General features: G+C 44.5%; 1 protein-coding gene and 1 long non-coding RNA gene across 2 annotated transcripts; one reads left to right on the top strand and one right to left on the bottom strand.

Annotated features, from left to right (window-relative positions):
- Positions 1-792: 792 nt before the first annotated feature.
- LOC125947406 (uncharacterized) lies at positions 793-3177 on the top strand. Its single transcript, XM_049672070.1, has one exon. It carries the CDS (start codon positions 1334-1336, stop codon positions 2810-2812), a length of 1479 nt encoding a protein of 492 aa, XP_049528027.1. The 5' UTR covers positions 793-1333; the 3' UTR covers positions 2813-3177.
- Positions 3178-5517: 2340 nt separating this feature from the next.
- LOC125947405 (uncharacterized) lies at positions 5518-10060 on the bottom strand. The gene is made up of 3 exons (XR_007468268.1): positions 9144-10060; positions 8230-8315; positions 5518-7618 (listed from the first exon to the last, which is right to left on the bottom strand). It is a non-coding gene; the product is annotated as an uncharacterized LOC125947405 (long non-coding RNA).
- Between the last annotated feature and the right edge of the window lie 11810 nt (positions 10061-21870).

The raw sequence follows: 21870 nt of genomic DNA, 5'->3' as shown, positions 1-21870 counted from the left end.
AAAGCTTTTACACCCAAAAGGGTGTAAATAGGCTTGTCGCAGAGACGACACCCTAAGGGTGTAAGTTAGCACCTGGTTTACAAGGTGCCTTTTCGGCACACCCTAAAACAAGGGTGCCCATGTAAAGAAACTGTAAGGTGTTGTGAAAACACCCCAACCAAAGGGTGGCACCTACACCCTTCATTTATTTTTCATTATTTAACACCCACTGTGGAGGGTGCCAGATGGGTGTACAGCCCCTGTACCAGGTGTCAAATAGCTTGAACCGAACTTTAAAGTGGAACACTTTATAGATGAATGAGACCTATGGTATATTGTTTACAGTTGCCTGAACTTAAATGTTTTTTTAAGTGAAATTATAGTTCAACAATATATATGTATATATGCATGTGGAAAGTAAAAATATTATTCCATGAGCCATGCTTTGAAAAGGACATGTTGTATCATGCAGGAGTTCAAGAATATGCATCATCGTCTCAGTCATCTGAGGTGTATCACTGTTTTTAAAATCTGGTTCAAGTTATACAACTCAAACACAAGTTACATACACATGCACTATACACACACAAAAACATCACATTTAGCATGTCTTAGATCTGTGGTTAATATGTATTCTGCTTCACTCCATGGGCATGCAAAAGAAGTCACTGCTGCATTTGTACAAAAAAGCAAAACATAACTAAATGGTGAAACATATATATGAGGCCGATATGTTACGGTTTGAAAGCAAACTGTGAATGAACGTTATTGTATTTCATACAAGGAGCAATAAAATACAAACATCACTTGTAAAGTATCACTGCAGTTAACAGTATAGTTTGCAACTGATCACAGTAATTCACATGGATCACAGTATATCTGCGGTATAATATACGTGTATACTAAATACGAGTGACTAAAAGTAGAGCAGCCATTTCCAAAAAAAACTGTATGGTGGCCTTCACACAAAAAAAATTATAGTACAATAACAGAGGTAACACCATGTATATATCTGCTCTTTATCATCCGTGCATGTTTCACCTGAGTACACAATAAGATTTGTTCAACAGTAATATCACACAACTCGATAAGGGTGTTTGTACAAAGACTTTAGCTGATATGTAAAAACAGCCATACTGAAATAAAACCGTTCCTTCGGAGACATGCCGTCAACAGTGTTGACCATGAGGTAATTAGTTGCTAATTAACAAAAATAAAATACATTTTAAATTTAGTTTGAGTGGACTCATCGTAATCGGGAAATTGAAGCAATATCTCTGCGCAAGACATATAGACATATGGTGGGCTTGGTGGCTGTGCCACAACACACACCAGTAACCCACTTCTGTTCATCATGCAGGTTTTCCTTTCTGCTGTCACACGCGTGCTGCTGCCTGCGATAGTGATGTCAGCGAACGTCGTGAAGGAACCGCCAGATCTGCGCACCGGGATTGACGTGACTAGTTGGCGCATAGGTGTCGACAGTCATTCCGCCTGTCCAACCGCGCCACCACCTCAAAACTGGATGCTCGAACAAGTATCGAGAGCCCTGCTCTCATCGACAACCATCGCAGAGCCACCTATAAAGGAACCACGGCCATCGCCCGCGTTTTGTGGGCTTGGTGGCTGTGCCACAACACACACCAGTAACCCACTTCTGTTCATCATGCAGGTTTTCCTTTCTGCTGTCACACGCGTGCTGCTGCCTGCGATAGTGATGTCAGCGAACGTCGTGAAGGAACCGCCAGATCTGCGCACCGGGATTGACGTGACTAGTTGGCGCATAGGTGTCGACAGTCATTCCGCCTGTCCAACCGCGCCACCACCTCAAAACTGGATGCTCGACCAAGTATCGAGAGCCCTGCTGTCATCGACAACCATCGCAGAGCCAGCTATAAAGGAACCACGGCCATCGCCCGCGTTTTGTGGGCTTGGTGGCTGTGCCACAACACACACCAGTAACCCACTTCTGTTAATCATGCAGGTTAGTGAACCAGACTGCTTCTATACTAAGAGAACTAGCAATTACTTCTTGGTGCAGCTTCCGAGCCCGCAATGCTGCTTTGATATTGCTTGTGAGTGTCTTAGTGTAATTAGATCTATTTTGTTACAGTCGGGGGATATTGAAACGAACCCTGGTCCTGATACTGATGCTGTGCTTGCCGTACTGAAAAAACTGTCCGCTGGCCAAACCACAATAATAGCCGACATGCAGGGCCTTAAAAGCCAATGCACGGCTACAAGTGCTGCACTCGCCAACTTAAGCAAGAGGTTAGCGGATCTAGAGGGCCATTACCAGAAACTACTACCAATGCAAATCGAGATACAGACTATACGGGCGGATACCGAGCAAACAGCAAGACTTGTTCACGCTCTGAATGCCCGCGTTGACGATGCAGAGAATCGCTCAAGGCGAAACAATCTTGTGCTTTACGGCCTTCCTGACACAGCAGCATCAGAAACGTCGGCCGCGTCTGAAGAAAAAAAATTTTTACGTCTATGCTCAGACCACCTGAACGTGCCACTTGAACCTCAAGATATAGAGCGAGCGCATCGTGTTGGTCGCTATTCTGCTAATCGCCCGCGTCCACTAATTGTTAGGTTTAATCATTATAAGAAAAAAGAAATGGTGCTCTCAAATGGGCGCAAACTTAAGGGCACTGACCTCAGCATGGGTGAAGATTTCTCCCCAGCGGTTAGGAACGCCCGCAAGCAACTTGTTTCCTTTGCGAAAGCCAAATCTGTGCCATTTTCTTTGCGCTTTAAAACTCTTCTAATTGGTTCTAAGCGCTACGTGTTCGATGACGCATCGCAAACAGTGAAAGAAATATAGCAGTCATCACATCATCAAAAAACAAGCCACCCCCCTCGAACGAAACCTATATCGCATGTTTCCCTTTCAATAATTTATACTAACATACGAAGCTTCATTCCAAAACGAGAACACGTGTCCAACCTCGTGCTGTCGTCCAACAGCAACGTTCTTGTACTCACGGAAACATGGCTTTGCAACGACGTCTATGACTCGGAAGTGTTGGCTGATTTGCCAAACTTCAGCGTATTTCGAAAAGATCGAGCCGGGACTAGAGGAGGAGGTGTGCTTATTGCCGTTAGTCAACAGTTGTCGTGCTCTGCTATAAACATCACATCAGAATTGGAAATACTGTTTATTCTATGCCATGCCGCCCCCCAGTCTGTAATTTTAGGTGTATGTTACAGGCCTCCTCGCAATAGCGCCGACTTCGCTCGTAATCTAAACAATGCACTAAACGTGGTTTGCTCTCGCTATCCTAATGCCGACCTTCTTCTTTTTGGAGACTTTAACTTACCAGACATTAATTGGCGCAACACAGTACCCTCCCTAGTAAACCAAACCGAAGCGAGAGATTTTCTGGACGTTTGCCTCAACTTTAATCTAACACAACTCGTATCAGAGCCAACGCGCCTCACCCAAGACACTGCAAACATTTTAGATTTAGTACTAGTCAACCGTCCAGATAGTTTGTCGTCCATCACCTTTCTTAGAGAAATCAGTGATCACAAGGTCATCCATGCTTCTTTTCGCTTTGCTCCAGCTCTGCGGCAGAAGCGCGAGAAAACTATACACTTATACGACAAAGGTAATTATGATGCAATATGTGAACATTTACAGGATTTTCTACCTTCCTTCCAAGATGCGTTTCATAACCGCAGCATTCATGAAACTTGGCTGATATTCAAAGAAAAAATAAACAACTTAACGAACCGGTTCATACCAAAAATTACCTTTCGAACGCATGAACAAAAACCATGGTTTAACAATTCGTTAAAAAGGCTAGAAAACAAGAAGAAACGCATGTATCGCGCCGCAAAATGCAGGACGAACACGTGTGCATGGGAAAAATACTACGCTGCTGAACGCGCATACCTATCAGCGATTCGCAAGGCGAAAGATGCATTCTTTGGTGATGACCTTCGGAAACTTTTAATCAATAACACAAAAAAATTCTGGCAGGTGATAAACCCTCAAGAAAGGCGCAGTGTAACACTTACCAATGACGAAGGTGAAACGGTCAACGATGTAGAGTGCGCGAACCTTTTTAATGCAGCTTTTGTATCTGTATTTACAGAAGAGCCTACCACGTCCCCGTTTTCTTCACGTACTAATGCATGAAGTGTCATGCCCACCATTACATTTTCACAGGAAGGTATTTCATCGTTAATTGACAATCTTAAACTCACATCGTCGGCCGGCGTGGATAACATTAATTCGAAACTGTTAAAGAATACTAAACATGTCGCCACGGTGTTCCTGTGTTTGCTATTCTCGCAGTCACTTTCAACTGGAGAAATACCATATGACTGGAAGGTGGGGAGGGTTGTTCCCATCCACAAAGCAGGCGACAGGAATTGTCCGCTTAATTATCGCCCCATTTCATTAACGAGTGTGCCCTGTAAGCTCATGGAGCACGTCATGTACACAGAAATCATGAAGTTTCTTGACTCGAACAACTACTTTCATTCATCACAGCATGGGTTCCGCAAAGGCTTTTCCTGTGAAACACAACTGGCCATTTTCCTGCATGATATTCACACCAACTTAGATTCTAACCTCCAAACAGACGCGAATTTCTAGATTTTGCAAAAGCGTTCGACAAGGTACCACACCAACGTCTACTACTAAAACTTTCTCTTGCGAACCTTAACCCCGACATTTTGCGATGGATTGAAGCGTTCTTGACAAACCGATCTCAGTTCGTTACAGTTAACAACTGCGCATCTAACCCCCTACCAGTGACTTCCGGTGTACCGCAAGGATCTGTTCTTGGACCTCTACTCTTCATAATATACATCAATGATCTACCCCTGCACGTGTCTTGCAACGTTCGTTTGTTCGCAGACGACTGTGTCATTTATCGAACAATTACTAGCACATCTAATCAAGACTTACTTCAGGAGGACATTAACTGCTTGCAGCAATGGTGCGACCGTTGGTTAATGGAACTTAATCCTAACAAATGCAACTTGATGGTATTTTCTCGTCGGCGCGATCCATTTCCTTACCAATACACAATTAATAATATTCCCGTGTGTTCTGCGCAGTCTTACAAGTACCTAGGTGTTACTATATCTAACGACTTATCCTGGCGCACACACGTCAGTAATATCATTTCATCTGCTAACAAATCACTGGGTTTTCTCAAGCGTCATCTAAAACGTGCCCCCAAACCTGTTAAACTACTGGCCTACCAGTCAATAGTCCGACCAAAACTGGAATATGCATCCGCCATATGGAATCCACGCCAAACATACCTCATCAACGCACTCGAAGCCGTCCAAAATCGCGCCGCAAGGTTCATCCATTCTAATTATTCATATGACGTGAGCATATCTTACTTAAAGAAAGAATTGAATTTACTTCCCCTTTGTACGCGCCGGCGCACTGGAACCCTTTCACTTTTTCATAAGTTCTATCACACCTCGCTTAATCAACCACCCTATATCCTACCCGCAGCCCGAACATCTCATCGTACACGACACACTTTTCAAGTGGGCCGCCCTCGCATGCGCACTGTCACCTTTTCCGCCTCATTCTTTTGCCTTGCCGCTACAGATTGGAACAACCTGCCCCACCAAATCGCCGCCATCACTTGCCCTCGTACGTTTATGGAGAGTATCACTGCGCACTTTTCACAATGAAAGTGACTTGTGCTAACATACTTATATGCTCGTGCAATTTAGTTTGTATTATTTAGGTCTATGTGTTTGCGCTGACGTATGTAACACTTTATCTCATGTTGTTTTCTTTTGTTCTTTTATTGTTTGCGTATTCATTTCTGTATTATACAAATTATGTACTAATGTATTCCCACCCCTTATGTAATACCCCTGTCAAGGGGTCTTTAAGGTATTAAAATGAAATGAAATGAAATAGACTTCAGAATCTGGAAAAAATGCAATTACCCACACAACTGTGACACGATGAATTTGGCTATCACAGCACGCGAAACTGTACCCGAGGCTGCAGTGAGCACAAAGACGCGCCCTTCGAGGGGACGTTCTGCTCACATCACCCAACAATGGGCAGCAATGGGGCTCCGTGCAGCACTCTGGTTGCCCGCTGCTGGGCGACGTAAGCAGAATGTTGCGTTGAGTTTCAGCAGCATCCCAGTTTCATTTTGGCGTGCTCTGACAGCCAAAATTCATCACGCCGCAGTTCTGCGGGTAATCGCATTTTTCCAGATCCAAAAGTTCACATGTCTTGTGCAGAGAGCTTGCTTTAATTTACCAGTTACAATGAGTCCGCTGAAAGTAAAATATATTTCATTTTTGCTAATTAGCAACTAATTAGCAATTACCAGATATCACCCATACCCCCATGGTCGGCACCGCTGACAGCATGTCTTCTAAAGAGCCGTCCTTATACTTCAGAACGGCTATTTTTAAATAGTACGTTCTTTGTAGAAACACCAGTATATATAGCATATAGAGACTAGCTTTCACTCAGATTAGGCACTTGGAATCACATGTACAAAAAATAAACGAGCAAGAGTACTTCAGCCTGATACTTATTCCACGCAACATTTTTAACCCAGAACTGCTAAAAACCTTGTAAAACCTTGTAAAAACTGGATATTCGGTTGCGTTTTGACTAGTATGTCAGCTGTCAGCTGCTAAATAAAGTTATACACAATAAACATAAAACTTTGTTCATAAAATGACAGTCAAACCACAAAAACTTTCACTTGTATTTGGCAGGTTGCACTATGCAACACATGCGCAAAATATAAAATATTAACCAAGCAGCATGTTACGAAATGTTAAGCACTGGCTGCCAGTGTTCATGTGCCCTATAAGTGAATACAAACGTTACAGTTGCACCATGCAGTACTTTTAAGCTGGGACATTGTTCCCTTACTCCAGGCTGGCAAATAAGTTTCATAAACAAACAATGTTTAGGAAAAGCAAGCAAGCTGTAATATTTGTACAAGACTGCTGACAATTGTTTCACATACATTAATGTTAAGGCAGACCTAATAAGAACGAGACGTATTGTACTCTTCTTTTCAGTACATTGCAACACCCAGCAATCTTTTTGATAAATCCATGCAGACTACAGTACACCACATTTCTTTTTTGCTGACCTACACCTGGGCACTATTACATTGTCTGCCAAGTCATAAAAACAAAAAAGGTGCAGTCTATAGATAAAGTGGTTGGCACAAAGGCAGCGGAAAAAGTTACTGGATCATGCTATTATCGTGATCAAAAGGAAAGAAAATGTTACATTAAAAATTGCACAAAACTGTTGCTCAAGCTATTGCACAAAATTGTCAGGCTAGCATTCATATGTTAATGTACATAAACCTCGGCGTCGCATTGCCTGCACAACTCTGTTCACAAACTTTGTAACAACCACTCTTGGCGTTGTTACATTCAAACCAAAAAACAATCATTCCAGTACTGTACTGACGTTGAAGGATTTAGGCCCGTATACTATGTTCAATACAAAAAATGCACTCATGATTGCGACGACCCCTTCCTCCGCATTTTTGACCATGACCAGCTGCTCCTTGTCGAGAAAAAGGTGGAGAAACTCTGCCTGTTCCCGGTTGTGGTCAGAATACACCACTCAGGGCGTGAGCGGAACCCTCTCGTCCTGCAATGACAACAAAGAAAGCTTACTGATCATGAAAGTATATTCATGCTTTTGTGTAAGCACAATATAAAGGGGTTGCTTTGCTTAAGCAAGCAAAATAATGTAGTCATGCAGCCTTAACTGCAAACAATTCAGGCTGTAGAGAAGCTTAACACAACCCAGCATTATTCCAATAACCTGTGTAATCCAAGCATGGTCATTTTTGCAGCATAGATGCTCCGCACATTGAGTGCAAGAGCAGTTCAAGATTGTTGGTTTGTTCATCCTTACCTTTTGTATTTTGATTTATGATTTAATTGCTGTTCCCGTATCCCGTATTTAATTGCTGTTCCTGTATCATGTATTGTTGTTCTTCCTTATATGTACAGCGTTTATTAATGATTATATCCCCCCCCCATGTAATACCCTCCCTGTGAGGGCCTTTGGGGGTGACATGAATAATAAGATGAAATAGCTGGTGAAATTAAGTACGACCTCAATTGACATTAAAAAATACAAAAAGACATCTGGATCTTTATACAGTTGCCAAACTGTTTCCACGATTGAAGCCATTTGAGGAAATACGGCATTGTTTAGAACCGATTTCATTATAAAAATATGAAGAAACTTACGTCCTCATGCACATATAGCGCTGGCACTGCTGTTTGTTCCTACACATTTGAAGCAACCATCCTCAGAGTTGCAACAGCAAGGAGGTCTGTAAAAAAATGTTAATTCGTGTTAGCTTCAATAATCAGACAGACAGGTGCAATACAATTGCACAAAATTCTTGTTCTTTCCTGCTTGTAAAAGCTCTGTTTACCTTCGATTCAACAATATCTTTGTTTTCTGAAATTGTTGAAAATCACAATCACAAAGCAAGAAATCACGGAAAATTTCGATCGCGATCGAGCCGACCACACTACCATGTAGATCAAACCTAGTAAATTCCTCGTTGGTGGAACCTATACTCCGCGCACAGCCGCGGCACGTATTTCGGACAGCCATGCCAGATTATACCTTTCTCGCGCCTTACGGCGCTCTACCTTCAAAATAACATGACTGATTTACCCAGGGAAGGAGTAGGGACATTTTCTTTGAGCATTTATTTGAGTTTTAATGTTTTGAAAAGTCACGGACAGCAGCATACGGAAAGCCTGGCACGAGCGAAAATACTGCTCCAGGACAGCAGGCCCGGTCTCCACTACGGCCCCTACTGCTCCCCTGAGAAAATCAGTGATGTTATTTTGAAGATAGAGCGCCGGAAGGCGCGAGAAAGGTAAAATCCGGCATGACTGATACAGCATGAGCGACGCAGGCGCGAGTAAGTCCACCCGACGTACCGCGCCCCTGCGAGAATAGGTGACGCCAACGAGTAATCTATCTCGAACGTAATCCTTTTTCCCATTCACGCGTCCTTTTTGCCGCAAGACGCCGTTTACTGGTATTTTCGAAACAATATTTCTGATCGCGACGCGGGCTTACCACACATCATTTTAACACCTACGCTACGCAAAGCAAACAAGTAAAATGACAATGGGCTTACCTCGTGAGCAAGTTACGAGTGCGTAGACTGTTGACATCCGTTGAGGGGGTAGCGCTGAGCCAACACGGCTGAGCTCAGCACTACCGTTGAGGGCAGGCTATCCGCATCCAAACACATACGTGCTCCTGAACACACGACTTCTTCGATGCGATTGCGTGGAGTTTTGTTGACGAAATGAAACACATTCAGCACAAATATGCCCGCGCTATGACGGCACATCACGAGCACACACGCGCACATCACACATCACACAGCGAAGAATTCGGAACTTCGCCATCTTGAACATGCCGAGAGTCAAGCAGCGTAACCATCCATCGCTTCTGTTCTTCGCTCCCCCGATGCGTCAATCTCTGTTCCTTGGGGACTTGCTCCACTCTTGAGTACAAATCAAGACATATTTACGGTGAACTAACAATCTGCACAACAAAAAACGATAAAAGCCGACTGACCACACATTTTTAGCTGCATCAACTGCTTGCTAGATCCTTCGAGATCGGAAGCGCAGCGCACGGTGACACCTGGTGCCGCGCTCTGTGAGCACAGTGAACAAATCAGAATCGGTTTCGTTTTCCAGTTTATGCTGTAGTTGCTGGAACAGAAAAATTATTGCTCGACAAATATTTTAACCCTCAAAGAGGATAACGCTTCCTCTTCGACAAGGTAGTGCATTTTGTACAAAGAGATAGAGAAAGCAAGGAGAGGAAAGGCAGGCAGGTCAACCAGATGAGCGTCCGATTTCCTACTGGGGATGGCAAACACCAGTGCCTGAGTGTTGAAATGCAGTGCACTGCAATGCTAATTTGGGTTGGTTGGTGCATGTAATGAACGGGTAAATAATGAGTTGTGTCATAACTTTTTCTCAGTGTTATAATAAAGCTCATGGAACAAATGGTGTTGCATGCTGGGTAAAAAAAGAAATAAAAGTTGAATCGCTACGCCTACACGGCATTGGGCGTTTTTTTCTTTTCTTTTTTTTTTTTTGATTACCCACAGTACGAGGTCCCTCATCTGCGGTCACCATCGCGTAGACGGCACACGGAGCATATCGGTGCATGTTCGCGAACTTATGGCAGATCATATGTGCCAAGTAAGATGCAGCCTTGTTCTTAATGTTCCAGATGACGGCTTGCCTGAGTTTGTGCATGCTTGTGGACTGTTTATGTTATGTAGAAAAAGTTCTTTTTATCATGCTAGACCTATTTGAGACTGTTCGCTTCGATGAACACTTCCATGTGTTTGTTGTGAGCACAACTGACAAGTACAGAGTTATAACCTCACTTTCAGAATTTGCAACAGAGCCACTGCACATGGGGCGCCGTGTTATAAGCGTGTGCCATTCCTTGTTCTAAAGATATATTGACTGTGTTTGGCTTACTAATTGTCATTTCTTCATGTAAAACGGCAAGCTTGGTTTTCTCATCGAGAACTATTTTAAAGTTGCATGGTTGTAGTGCGACATGTCTGTTCCATGGAATTACTGGTGGTTTCTGCAGATGTTTTGTAATTGGATTGTGTATTTATTTAATCTGATCAAATGATACTGCTGAAAACAAACTCTCTATTGTAGTGCAATTCTCCAATAACTTGTTGTTCTTGGTTCGCAATGCACTCAAGTATGTAAAGAAGGAAAAAGGAATAAAAATGTATTCAACTTACTGATAATTTGCATGGTTCTGTGGCTAAAACCTAGAATTGCTGGTCCATGGGCACTTGTAGAGTCATGTTCATGTTGGCTAACACGATTTTTAAAAGGGAAAAGCTGTGGAATTTACTCTGTATAAGCAGGCATTTCACCAGTGATTTAAAAAAATCATCCTGAAGATAACGAGGTGATACAGTTCATGGACGCGACGATGAATAATTAATGAAACGTATACTTTAGGAAGGCTGATGTTCCTAAAACTACTACTTTTTCGTTACCATTTTGATAGGGCATAGTTATTTCAAAATTGAAACCAAACAATATGTGAAATTAAGTCATCTGACAGAAATGCTATCAACGGCACCAGCCTCGCAAAATATACACCTGAATAGTGTGGCATAATGCATTGGTGTTCCAGATATATGCACCAGAAAGTTTTTTTCTCGAAAATGGAAAGGAGAACGTCATGCAAGCTCTTCTAGAAGAATATCTTAAACTTGTGTCGCTTACCAAGTTCGCACTTACTGGGTACATTTTGCGTACAGGCTGACTTGAATTTTGTTTTTTTACCGCATGCTCTTTAAATTGAAAATGAAAGTTAGCCGATTGCAATATGTACACATGGAGTTGAATACTATGGGATAGATACACTTGACATGAATTGCCTTGAATACTGTATTACCGAATAAAGCGCCTTTATTATCACCAATGCTCTGGGCATGTTGTATATAGCCTTTGTCGAAGACGCATGCGTACATATGTGTACGCATGCGTCTTCGACATATACATATTTGTGTGTCACTTACACCCTTCTTGAGCATAAGAAACACCCTTGATGCCAATCAGATGATACTAAAGATGTACGCACCCTATATATAGTGTGTAGTATTGTAAAATAATGGCAGAAGGGTGTTAAAGGGTGTAAGCAAGGGTGTTAAGATGAGAATGCACCCTTTTACACCCTTTCGGGTGTAAAAACTTTTACTGTGAACCAACGCCTTGAGTCGCAGCTGTATGCCTTCCTGCAGGTTCAGATCGCTACCCCGGCGACAATGATCTCGGCCGCTCATAAACTCCCTCCCCTACCACATTCTCCTCCTACTCGCGAACCGCCGGCCAAGAAGAGGGCCGCAACTCCCACTACCTCCTCGGCCACACCAACATCGGCCGTGGCAACCCCGGCCCTACCCCTCCAATTCGAAAAACTCGTGGAGGCCAAAATTCAGGCCATGGTGCAGACGGCCACCCAAGCCTTCACCCAACAATTCACTAGCCGTCTAGACGAATTTGCTCGCCAAATTGACGAGCGATTTAAGGAGCAATAGGCCCTCCACGCGGCAGCCTGTGCTGCCACTCGGTCTAAAAAGAAGGCCAAGCTCCACACCCTCTCCACCCCTTCGCTGCAAACTACACCCTCAGTAATGGCTAGACCTCGCACCAGCCTCACCATCTGGCACTGGAACTGTCGATGCTTTGGCTCCAAGCGGGCGCTGGTTCACCAATTCCTAGCTCGGGCAGACGGTCCCGACGTGCTCGCGCTGCAAAGCCCTCCAATCAGCTCATCCTACCAAGCTACGTGCCCATCATCAGCATTTCTCCTACGTCCCCTCGGGTCGCATTCCTCGTACGCCGTGCGCTCACTTCCATCTCTCACCCGCTAGACGTCCCCGAAATAGATCATCTCTTCATCAAACTCGTGCCGCAGTGCACTCGCGATACTCTTCATCCTTAACATATTGACCCTTTTTGCAGAGCAGTTTGTTTTAGGAAAACGAGATGGCGCTCACGGCAGCGTGCCATACTTCTCCTCAGCGACCGCGCATGAATACGAAACCATTACCGCTTCTACCTTGCTTCTGTGCGATCAGCTGTCGGAAATCAATTTTCGCTAACACACTGTGCTAAAATCAAGCTAGATTGAATCATGTGGGTTGAAGACGTGTGCAGTAGCTGGCTGCAAAAATAGTGACTGGTTGTTAAGGAAAGAAATGAATCTGTGTGGCCAAGTTCGCGAACCGCTCCTGCAACTGTCCGAACGTGTTACCGGCGCTTCGGGGTGTACGGCTTTCCTCGAGGATACAGAAATTTGCTCATCCGCCAGCCTTGTATCGCTAACCTTCAAAGAAAGGGCTTCATCTCCAGAACGTCGGCACGAGTGAGTACCACTCGTTAAACAATGACAATGGGAGTAGCGCCGCTTCCTGTCATAGTAAGTCTCGCGCACGTTATCATACACATCTGACCCAAATGGCACGAAAACTTACGCCCACTCTATCGCCGACGTATCAAGAATAAGTGATTGGGCGCACACTTGAATATATGCGCACTGTATACGCACAATAAATGACGGACTACACCGATGGCGCATGAATGGTCGAAGGTGAATGTTTCGTGACGGTCACTAAGAGTAAGCAAGTTACTAGCTGTAATATATATTTGCTACAAGGTATTACAATGTACAAAACAGCTACGCTCCAAGCCTTGTGCGCAGCAAGAACAAATCTATCGGAACTGAGCACACCCGCGAGCGATTCGGCAGAAAGTAATCAGATAGTGGCCGCACCAAGAAACTTCACTGAGTCAGAAACTGACAAGCCACTGCTTCAAAACATTTGCCGAATAAAGAACAAAGAGCAAAACACACTAATTCTGACTGAATTCATGACTGGAATGTTTGGATAGCTTGGAATAGTTAGTTAATTCAGGTTTAATGGCGCAAAAGCGACAAAGGCCATGCTGCGCCAACCACAAGGTATTAAGAAATGAAATGTTAGTGCAGCGACAGCTGCGTTACCTTATATTCTGCGTAAAAAACCGGCTTCATCTAAAAACTCGAACAATTCAGAGAATGTCACTAGCGGATCATCTCCAAATAATGAGGTGGGGTGTAATGGTATGTGTCAGTTATACAGATTCTGCTGAATTTTCCGTCTGTGTGTTTCCAGATATGGACATGTCATAACAATGTGCATTACTGTAAGAGGTTCATGACACTTATCGCAAGTTGGCGGATCTTCTTGTCTAAGTAAGAAATTGTGTGTCGGATGTGTGTGCCCTATTCGAAGTCGACATAGGATCACCTCATAAAACCGTTGCTGGTGACTGCACGATTTCCACTCGCCAAGCAGGGGTTTGGTTATGTGTAACTTGTTATTGATGCAGGAGTCCCATTCTTGTTGCCATTTTGATGTCAGGGCTTTACGAATTGCTCGGATACTCTCTTCGTATGAAATTTTTGAGTGAGTTAGGTCTTTGTGCGCTGCCATGGCCGCGCATCTATCTGCCGATTCGTTCCCTGGTATCCCAACATAGCTAGGGACCCAGCAGAATCGTATGGTTCGTCCGTATTTGTTATTAACAACCATGTTTAAGATATCGCCAAGCAGCGGTTCACAGGCGGATTTTAAATTTAAAGCTCTGAGTGCACTCAACGAATCGGTGTAAATGACAGCACTCTTTTGTTTGTCGGTGATAACTTTGTTTACTGCTGTCCATATAGCCATAACTTCGGCGGTAAAGACTGAAGCAGAATTATGTATTCGAATGCTATTTTCCCAATTTTCCGTTACGGTTCCCACACCCACGTATTCTTGCGTTTTAGATAGAACCATCTGTGTAAAATTCTATGTAATCTTTATATCTGTCTTGAATAGTGCGGAACTCTTGCATTATGTGTTCTTGTGGGGTGTCCGCTTTCTTTAAGTGGGTTAATGTCCAATCACATAGCTGTGTAAAATCGCACCATGGGGCCAGTCTTTGCGGCCTTTCAGCAACCTGCAGGACCTCATGAGGAATGTTATAAATCTGACAGTATATCATATCGTAAGACAAGTGGCCGTATCATGTTCGGTTTATTTGTGTAGTGTAACCGAGAGTTGCATTGTGTTACGATTTTGTAGCATATATGTTGTGGTGTTGAACGAATCCTCAGTACATAGGAAAGGGTTAGTAGTGCTCTGTGATGCTGTAGGGAAGGCTCATTGCACTCAACGTATAAACTTAGGACAGGCGATGTTCTGTAGGCACCGCTCGCCAATCGTAGGCCGAGATTATGAATTGGATCAAGTCGTTTAATGTAGGATTGCCTGGCTGCACCATAAACTACACTACCGTAGTCGAGAATGCTATGCACAAGGGACCGATAGATACGTAGTAGGCATATTCGGTCACATCCCCAGTGCTTGTGCGATAACACTTTGAGAATATTTAATGCTTTATTTGCCTTAATTTTTGTTGTTTTAATGTGGCCTAGGAAGTTCAGTTTTGTGTCAAATGTTACGCCTAAAAATTTGTAGTCTCGTTTGACCGGCAGTGTTGCACTAGCCAGTGTCAGAACTGGGTCGCAATGTAAGCCACGCTTCTGGGAAAATAGCAGTGTAACGGTTTTGTGGGTTGAAAAGCAGAAACCATTTTTGTCAGCCCATTGTGTGAGATTATTTATTGTTATTTGTAGCTGTCTTTCACAGGTGGATAGGTTTGAGGCGTGGCAAGCCACTTGCAGATCATCGAAATATATTGAATGCATGACAGACGATGGAATGATTTTGTTAACGGAGTTCATTTTGACTATGAAGAGAGCGTCGTCGTGGCATTGCCAATTGCCATCCTAGTATTATTCACGAGGCCTTTCACGCTAGCTCAATCTGATCACCACCGCCTTTTTTTTTTTTTGTTTCCTTAGGTTTACCGTTCGCGACTTTATTAATGGAACTGCAGTGTTGATACCACGTCACATTCCTGCCCTCTCAGACGATGCCGTGCCCACAGTACTTCCGAACTTGCCAAAATAAATTAGCAGGACTCTGACGAAAGAAAGAAAAAGAAGAGATGTCTCACACGCTCCACGGGTCCCAGGTTCGGCACGCAAACCACTCCGGTATAGGCAGTTCCGCCTACTATGACCCTGTATGCCTGGACTACATATTCGACTCTCTGAGTACGAATAAAGTATTATTATTATTGTCTTACAAGAGAAGCGGCGCTTGTCTATTGACAAGACGGGGGAATGCATGCCCACCGGCAGACGTGGAGGCTGTAAATATACAGCGGGATGGAATGCCCAGTCCAGTCGCAGAAGAATTGTTCATTATCGAGCTTAAGCGACCTATGAAACTGTGGTCACTGCAAAAGTTTAAACAAAACATTGCTCGTTACTGGACTGCAGAGTTTACATTCAACGAAATGCCGCGCCTGCTGTGTTAACCAAAATGGTAGTGTTCTTCATTGGAGAAGGACTTGCCAGCTGTGCATCTACTTGGCTGGGCAGCTTCACAACGAAACCGTTGTGGAATCTCAAGAACAAACAGAAGGGACCTTGGGGGCCTTTTATATCTATCAGTCTATCAGAACCATTCTACAAGCTGGTCAATTAATGCCCTTATTGAAAACAAGCTCACTCGTTTGCATGCCAAAGCTGTGGCAAAGTTTATGCAGTTGATCAATTGGTGATGTGCCAAAAATTGGTTGCCTAGAGCATTCTGCTGCCCTGACAGCATCAGTTGAACGTTTTTATTGCGTAACAAGGATTAATTTTTTGCTTAAAGGTGTCACTCAGCAGGGCACTGAGAATAAACTAAAAGCACTGAAGTATTGCGTGCTGTAGATCAAATTTTACCATAGTTGTTTTCCTCACTTAAATAAACTATTTTATGACCAGATCTGTTGCTGTCTGAAATCATAGTAAATTGCTTATTTGAGCGTCGAAAGGACATGCTACACGTCTTCAAGCGCTGACACAAAGTGGTTTGTACGTCGAGAAGTAATCGGGTAGTCGACTGCAGTTTACACGTCGTACGTACGGCACGCATAGGGTGATTACTGCTGACCTCGACTACGACGGTCGCATTTTGAGGGAGTCGAAATGCAAGGCACCTGTGTGCTGTAAGGTGTGAGTGCGCGTTAAAGAACCCGAAGTGGTCGAAATTATTCCAGAGCCCCCAGCCCCTATGATCCTGATCCGGAGGAGAAAAAAAAACGAAAAAAAAAAAAACGCGTTTGAATCTATCGACGCAATGCGAACTGGGCCCGTAAAATCTCACAGGAGTAGTGGTGTGGGCTGATAAAACGTTGATTTCATGGATAAAGACGTATATTCCATGAGTCGTGCTGAGAATGCAACCTTGTGGAACGCCATTTTCTTGTGTAAATGTGCGTGAAAGTGTTGTGCCGAGACGTACCTGAAATGTTCTATTTGACATGAAATCGTATAGGCAGTTTAACATTCTCCCACGAATGCCCAAATCAGCCAGGTCTCTCAAAATTCCATATCGCCATGTGATATCGTACGCTTTTTCTAAGTCAAAGAAAACCGCGAGACAGTGCTGTTTGTGTAGAAATGCCTCACGTATTTCATGCTCTAGTCGGACGAGATGGTCAGTGGTGGAGCAGCCCTTTTTGAATCCGCACTGGTGCATGTCTATTAGGTTTCTTGATTCAAGAATGAATGTGAGTATCATGTTTATAATGCTCTCATATGATTTGGCTAGACAACTTGTTAATGCAATGGGTCTGTAGCTGCTTGGAGATGTTGCAGGTTTGCCGGATTTTAGAAAAGGTACTACTACTGCATATTTCCAATCTATAGGCATTACCCCAGATTGCCATATCTTGTTGAAAAATTTAAGGAGTGCCTCTACCGATGTTGGAGATAGGTGTGCCAGCATTGTGTAGTGGACCCGGTCGAGACCTGGTGCAGTTTTTTTACCGGCCGATAGAACCCTGTGCAATTCCTGCATTGTAAGAGTGTCATTATATCGTTCCATTGTAGCGCCGGTAATGGGCAGTCTCTGTTTCTCAGCTGACTCTTTGTATTTTAAAAATGTGTTTGTGTAATTCGTTGAACTTGAGATGTTGTAAAAGTGCTCGCCTAATAAGTTGGCCTGGTCTTCTAGTGTTGTTTGTGTGCCTGGACTTGTAAGTATTGGTATTGTGTATGATGTGTACTCTCCTTTAAATTTTCTAACCCGGTCCCACATTTGTTTAGATGTGACTGAACTATTAATTGCAGATACATATTTTTGCCATGACGATTTCTCTGCCTGACGCCGAACAAATCTTGCTTTGGCTTTGGCCTGTTTAAAGGCTAGGAGGTTGTTATAGGTTGGATACCTTCGTAAGATTCCCCAGGCCTTATTTTGTTGTTTCTTAGCTTTGGTACACTCGTCTTTCCACCAGGGATTTAGTTTTTGCGCAAAATACCGGATGACTGAGGTATTGCTGTTTCTGCGGCTGAGATTATAACCTCAACGAACTTTTTATTGAGTTCGTGAACGCTCAGTTCTGGTGAGAAGACCATTTCCAGTTTAGCATGTTCCATAAAAACTGGCCAGTCAGCAAGCTGCAGTTTCCACCAGCGTGGCTTAATGCCTAGGGTTGGTGGTGATGGTAAGATTTTTATGATTGCGGGCTAGTGATCACTACCATATGGCGTGTCGAGGGCTTCCCATTTAAGATCGCTAAAAAGAGATGGTGAACAAAAGGCTAAATCTAAACAACTAAAAGTGCGTGAAGTTGGTGAAAAATACGTTGATGCACCCGAGTTTAAAAGGCAGATATCATTTGACAAGATAAAACCTTCAATGAGCTGCCCTCTTGGGTCAGTTTTGCCACTGCCCCAAAGAGTACAATGATCATTAAAATCTCCAACTAAAATAAAAGGCTCCGGCAGCTGGTCTGTTAAATATTCTAAATCTTTACTAGTAAAATAGGTATGGGGTGGAAGATATAGTGAACAAATGGTGATGGTTTTATGAGACAGAACGGTGACCGCTACAGCCTCGAGAGATGTATTTAATTGGACATTTCGGATAGGAGTGCCGCCCTGCACAACTATGGCGACTCCTCCTGACAGACGGCAGGAGTGTTCGCGGTCCTTTCGTACGACAGTAAAACCTTTCAAGAATTGTGTATTTTTGGGGCCTAAGTTCGTTTCTTGAAGGCAGAATGCAACTGGCGATAGCTTATTTATGATGTCTTTGATGTCACCTAGATTATGAATGAGGCCTCTACAGTTCCAATGGATGATGAAAGCCATTGTAAGACAAATAAAAATGTTTACTTATGTGCGTGTGAGCTAAAAAGTGATAGATGACATGTAATAGAAAGGTCACTACTCTAATCAAGGGCGGTAGCCGTTCAGGTTACCTGTCCCTTTTTCGGCGCAGTTACAAGAAGTCTCTCCTTGCTGCTCTCCAGGGAGCGCGGATCTTTTGGCGTAAATGACGCCGGGGTTTTGGGGTCGACCTCCATCGCCTTCTCCGAGGCGCTGGACGATCGAGAGCCAGGCGCCGAAACGCGTGTCTCGGGCCGTGGAGCTCGGTTCAACTTTGGGCCCTGCGACACTGCGGTCTGCCAGCCCGTATTCGATGATGATGGAGCAGCACTGGCTGCTACCACCAAGGGGGCGGATGGAGTTTCTGCAGGAGTACCGCGCGCGGACCCTGTAGACTCCTGAAACCGGTGTGGCGCTGCCCCCTGCCGCGCCGCACTGGCATAGCTAAGTTGAGGTAAGTGTCCCAACCTTTCCCTCGCTTCATAGAATGAAATTTTTTCTTTTACGGTGATTGCAATTATTTCTTTTTCTTTTTTCCAGCAAGGGCAACTCCGTGAGTAGGCTCGATGGTCTCCCTTACAATTGGCACAATGGGCAGGAGCATTGCAGTTGTCAGAAGGATGGTCGTTGGCACTACACTTCGCGCACGTTTCTTTTCCTCTACATGATTGTGATGCATGTCCAAACCTCTGGCACTTGAAGCACCGCCTTGGGTTCGGTATGTACGGTCGGACGTTGATTCTTAGGTATCCTGCTTCGAGTGATGTGGGCACAGTACTAGTTCCAAATGTTAGTATCACGTGTTTTGTGGGGATTTGTTGGTCGTTTCTTCTGAGTTTAATCCTTTGTACCTTAATTACGTTTTGATCTTGGAACCCTTCGAGGAGCTCTTCGTCACTAAGGTTTAGGAAATCTTCTTCTGATATTACTCCCCTGCTTGTGTTGAGCGAGCGATGTGGAGAGATTGTGACGTTAATGTCACCGACACTGGTGAGTTGGGCGAGCTTTTCAACTTGGTCTTTTTTTTCAGTTCGAGGAGGAGGTCCCCGCTAGCCATCTTTGTGGCTTTGTAGTCAGGTCCAATCGTGTTTACGAGGCATTTTGATACAAAGAAAAGTGAGAGTTTTCTTACGCTTGTGTTGCCTTCACTATGAAGGACATGGTACTTTGGGAAGGTGTCTAGGTCGGTTCGGAGGGTAAAATGGAAGATTGCATCGGTGCGACCTCTTTTCAGAGGCCGATCTGAAAGTCGGGGGAACGCTTCTGCCATAACATCGTTTCGAAATTCGGCGGCGGTGGTAGCCACCCACCACCGAGCCCAACAAGGGCACGCTACAGGTTACGCGAAACCTGCAGACGCCAGCTATGCACCGCCACTATAATCTAATGTACAGCGGTGAGCACTGTTAGGGTGAACACGCGAGCGCGTGGCCGACGGCACTGTCAGCGCCCCGTTACGGTCATCACTGGAAACATTGCGCATGCGCATCACTCCTTCCGCGAAATAATTGTTCCACCGCGCGCATGACGTCATGAATGCACTTGTTCGTCGTCTGCTAGCCGCATTTTTTGTTTTCTAAGCCCATGCATCCTGCATTTTAAGATTTCTTTAAACATCTGTGCTTGAACAGAACAAGACAAAAAAACTTGTATATCTATGGGGGCGTGTCTATTCGTTCCCTTCAAAGTTGTTGTGCATGCAACGCCGTATATAAAACAACCAAACATCTTTCGCAGCCGTTCATTCTGTCGCCAGATCGTATTATGGCTAGGGTTCCCGATGATGAACGGCGCTCAATTGTCGATCTTTCCCTGAAAGGTTATTCCCAGCGGTATATTGGCGCTTTAGTTAATAGGCCCCTGAAGACTGTGAACAGGATAATTCAAGCCTACAAGTATGAAGGTCGCATTCAGGATGCACCCCGCGCGCCCCGCCCTAAAGCTACCACAGACGATGAAGACGCCCTCATAGTTGCAGCTGCTGTTCGTAACCCTTTCTTGCCAGCCCCAGCAATGCGCGAGGACTTGGATTTGGACGTTTCGGACACCACTGTTCGACGTCGCCTGCGTACTGCGGGCCTTCGCAGTCGCGTCGCAGCGCAGAAGCCACTACTAACGGCGGCAAACAAGGACGCACGACGGCAGTTCGCTGAGCTGCACGAAGCATGGACATCAGAAGAGTGGGGTCGCGTCATCTTTTCGAATGAGTCGACGTTTTCGACGCGACAAGACCAAAGATTGCGTGTTTGGAGACTACCAGGCACACGGTGAGGCAAACTTCCTGCTTTGAAAAGCAATTGTTTTAGTTAACGTCACAATGCCACGCAGGAACGACCCGGACAACGTGCAAGGTGTTTCTGCCAGTGGGAGATCGAGTGTGAACGTGTGGGGTGCTGTTTCAAGATATGGTTTAGGGCCCCTGCAACGTATACGTGGACACTTATCGTCGGAACAATACTGCAACATTTTGAACAATGTGCTGTTGCCATATGCGAGCAGTTTATTCCCAGACGGTGATTACCTGTTCCAACAGGACCGGTCACCGATACACACGGCGCGGGCTGTCAAGGAGTTCCAGGCGGAGCAGCACATGCAGCTACTGGAATGGCCTCCGAAAGGAGCGGACCTGAATGTGATAGAAAACGTGTGGGGCCGTCTGAAAGCTTCTTTGGCAAGGAAGCCCCTTTATTCCGCGACTTCGGACCAGTTGTGGGCGCAAGTCAGCAACGAGTGGGAAAGGCTGAAAGCCGATCGGGAATATGTTCGATCACTTTACGACTCGTTACCGTCCAGAATAGCTGCAGTCGTTGCTGTAAGTGGTCACATGACTCGCTATTAGATTTGCTCATGTTTTTATATTTGTTCTCATGGTCTTGTTTAACTTGAATTGCAAAAGTGCAATTTTCTTGAATAAAAAGTTTAATAAATATCCCTCTTACACTCACTTTTTTCCTTCACGCGCCAATCTTCAATCCAAATGGACCTTGAAATGCAGAAGGTATCAGCTCAGCGAACAAAAAATGCGGCTAGCAGAC

Source organism: Dermacentor silvarum, chromosome 8, assembly GCF_013339745.2.
Source record: "Dermacentor silvarum isolate Dsil-2018 chromosome 8, BIME_Dsil_1.4, whole genome shotgun sequence".
Lineage (NCBI taxonomy): Eukaryota > Metazoa > Arthropoda > Arachnida > Ixodida > Ixodidae > Dermacentor > Dermacentor silvarum.
This window is presented reverse-complemented; position numbering and strand designations above follow the sequence as displayed.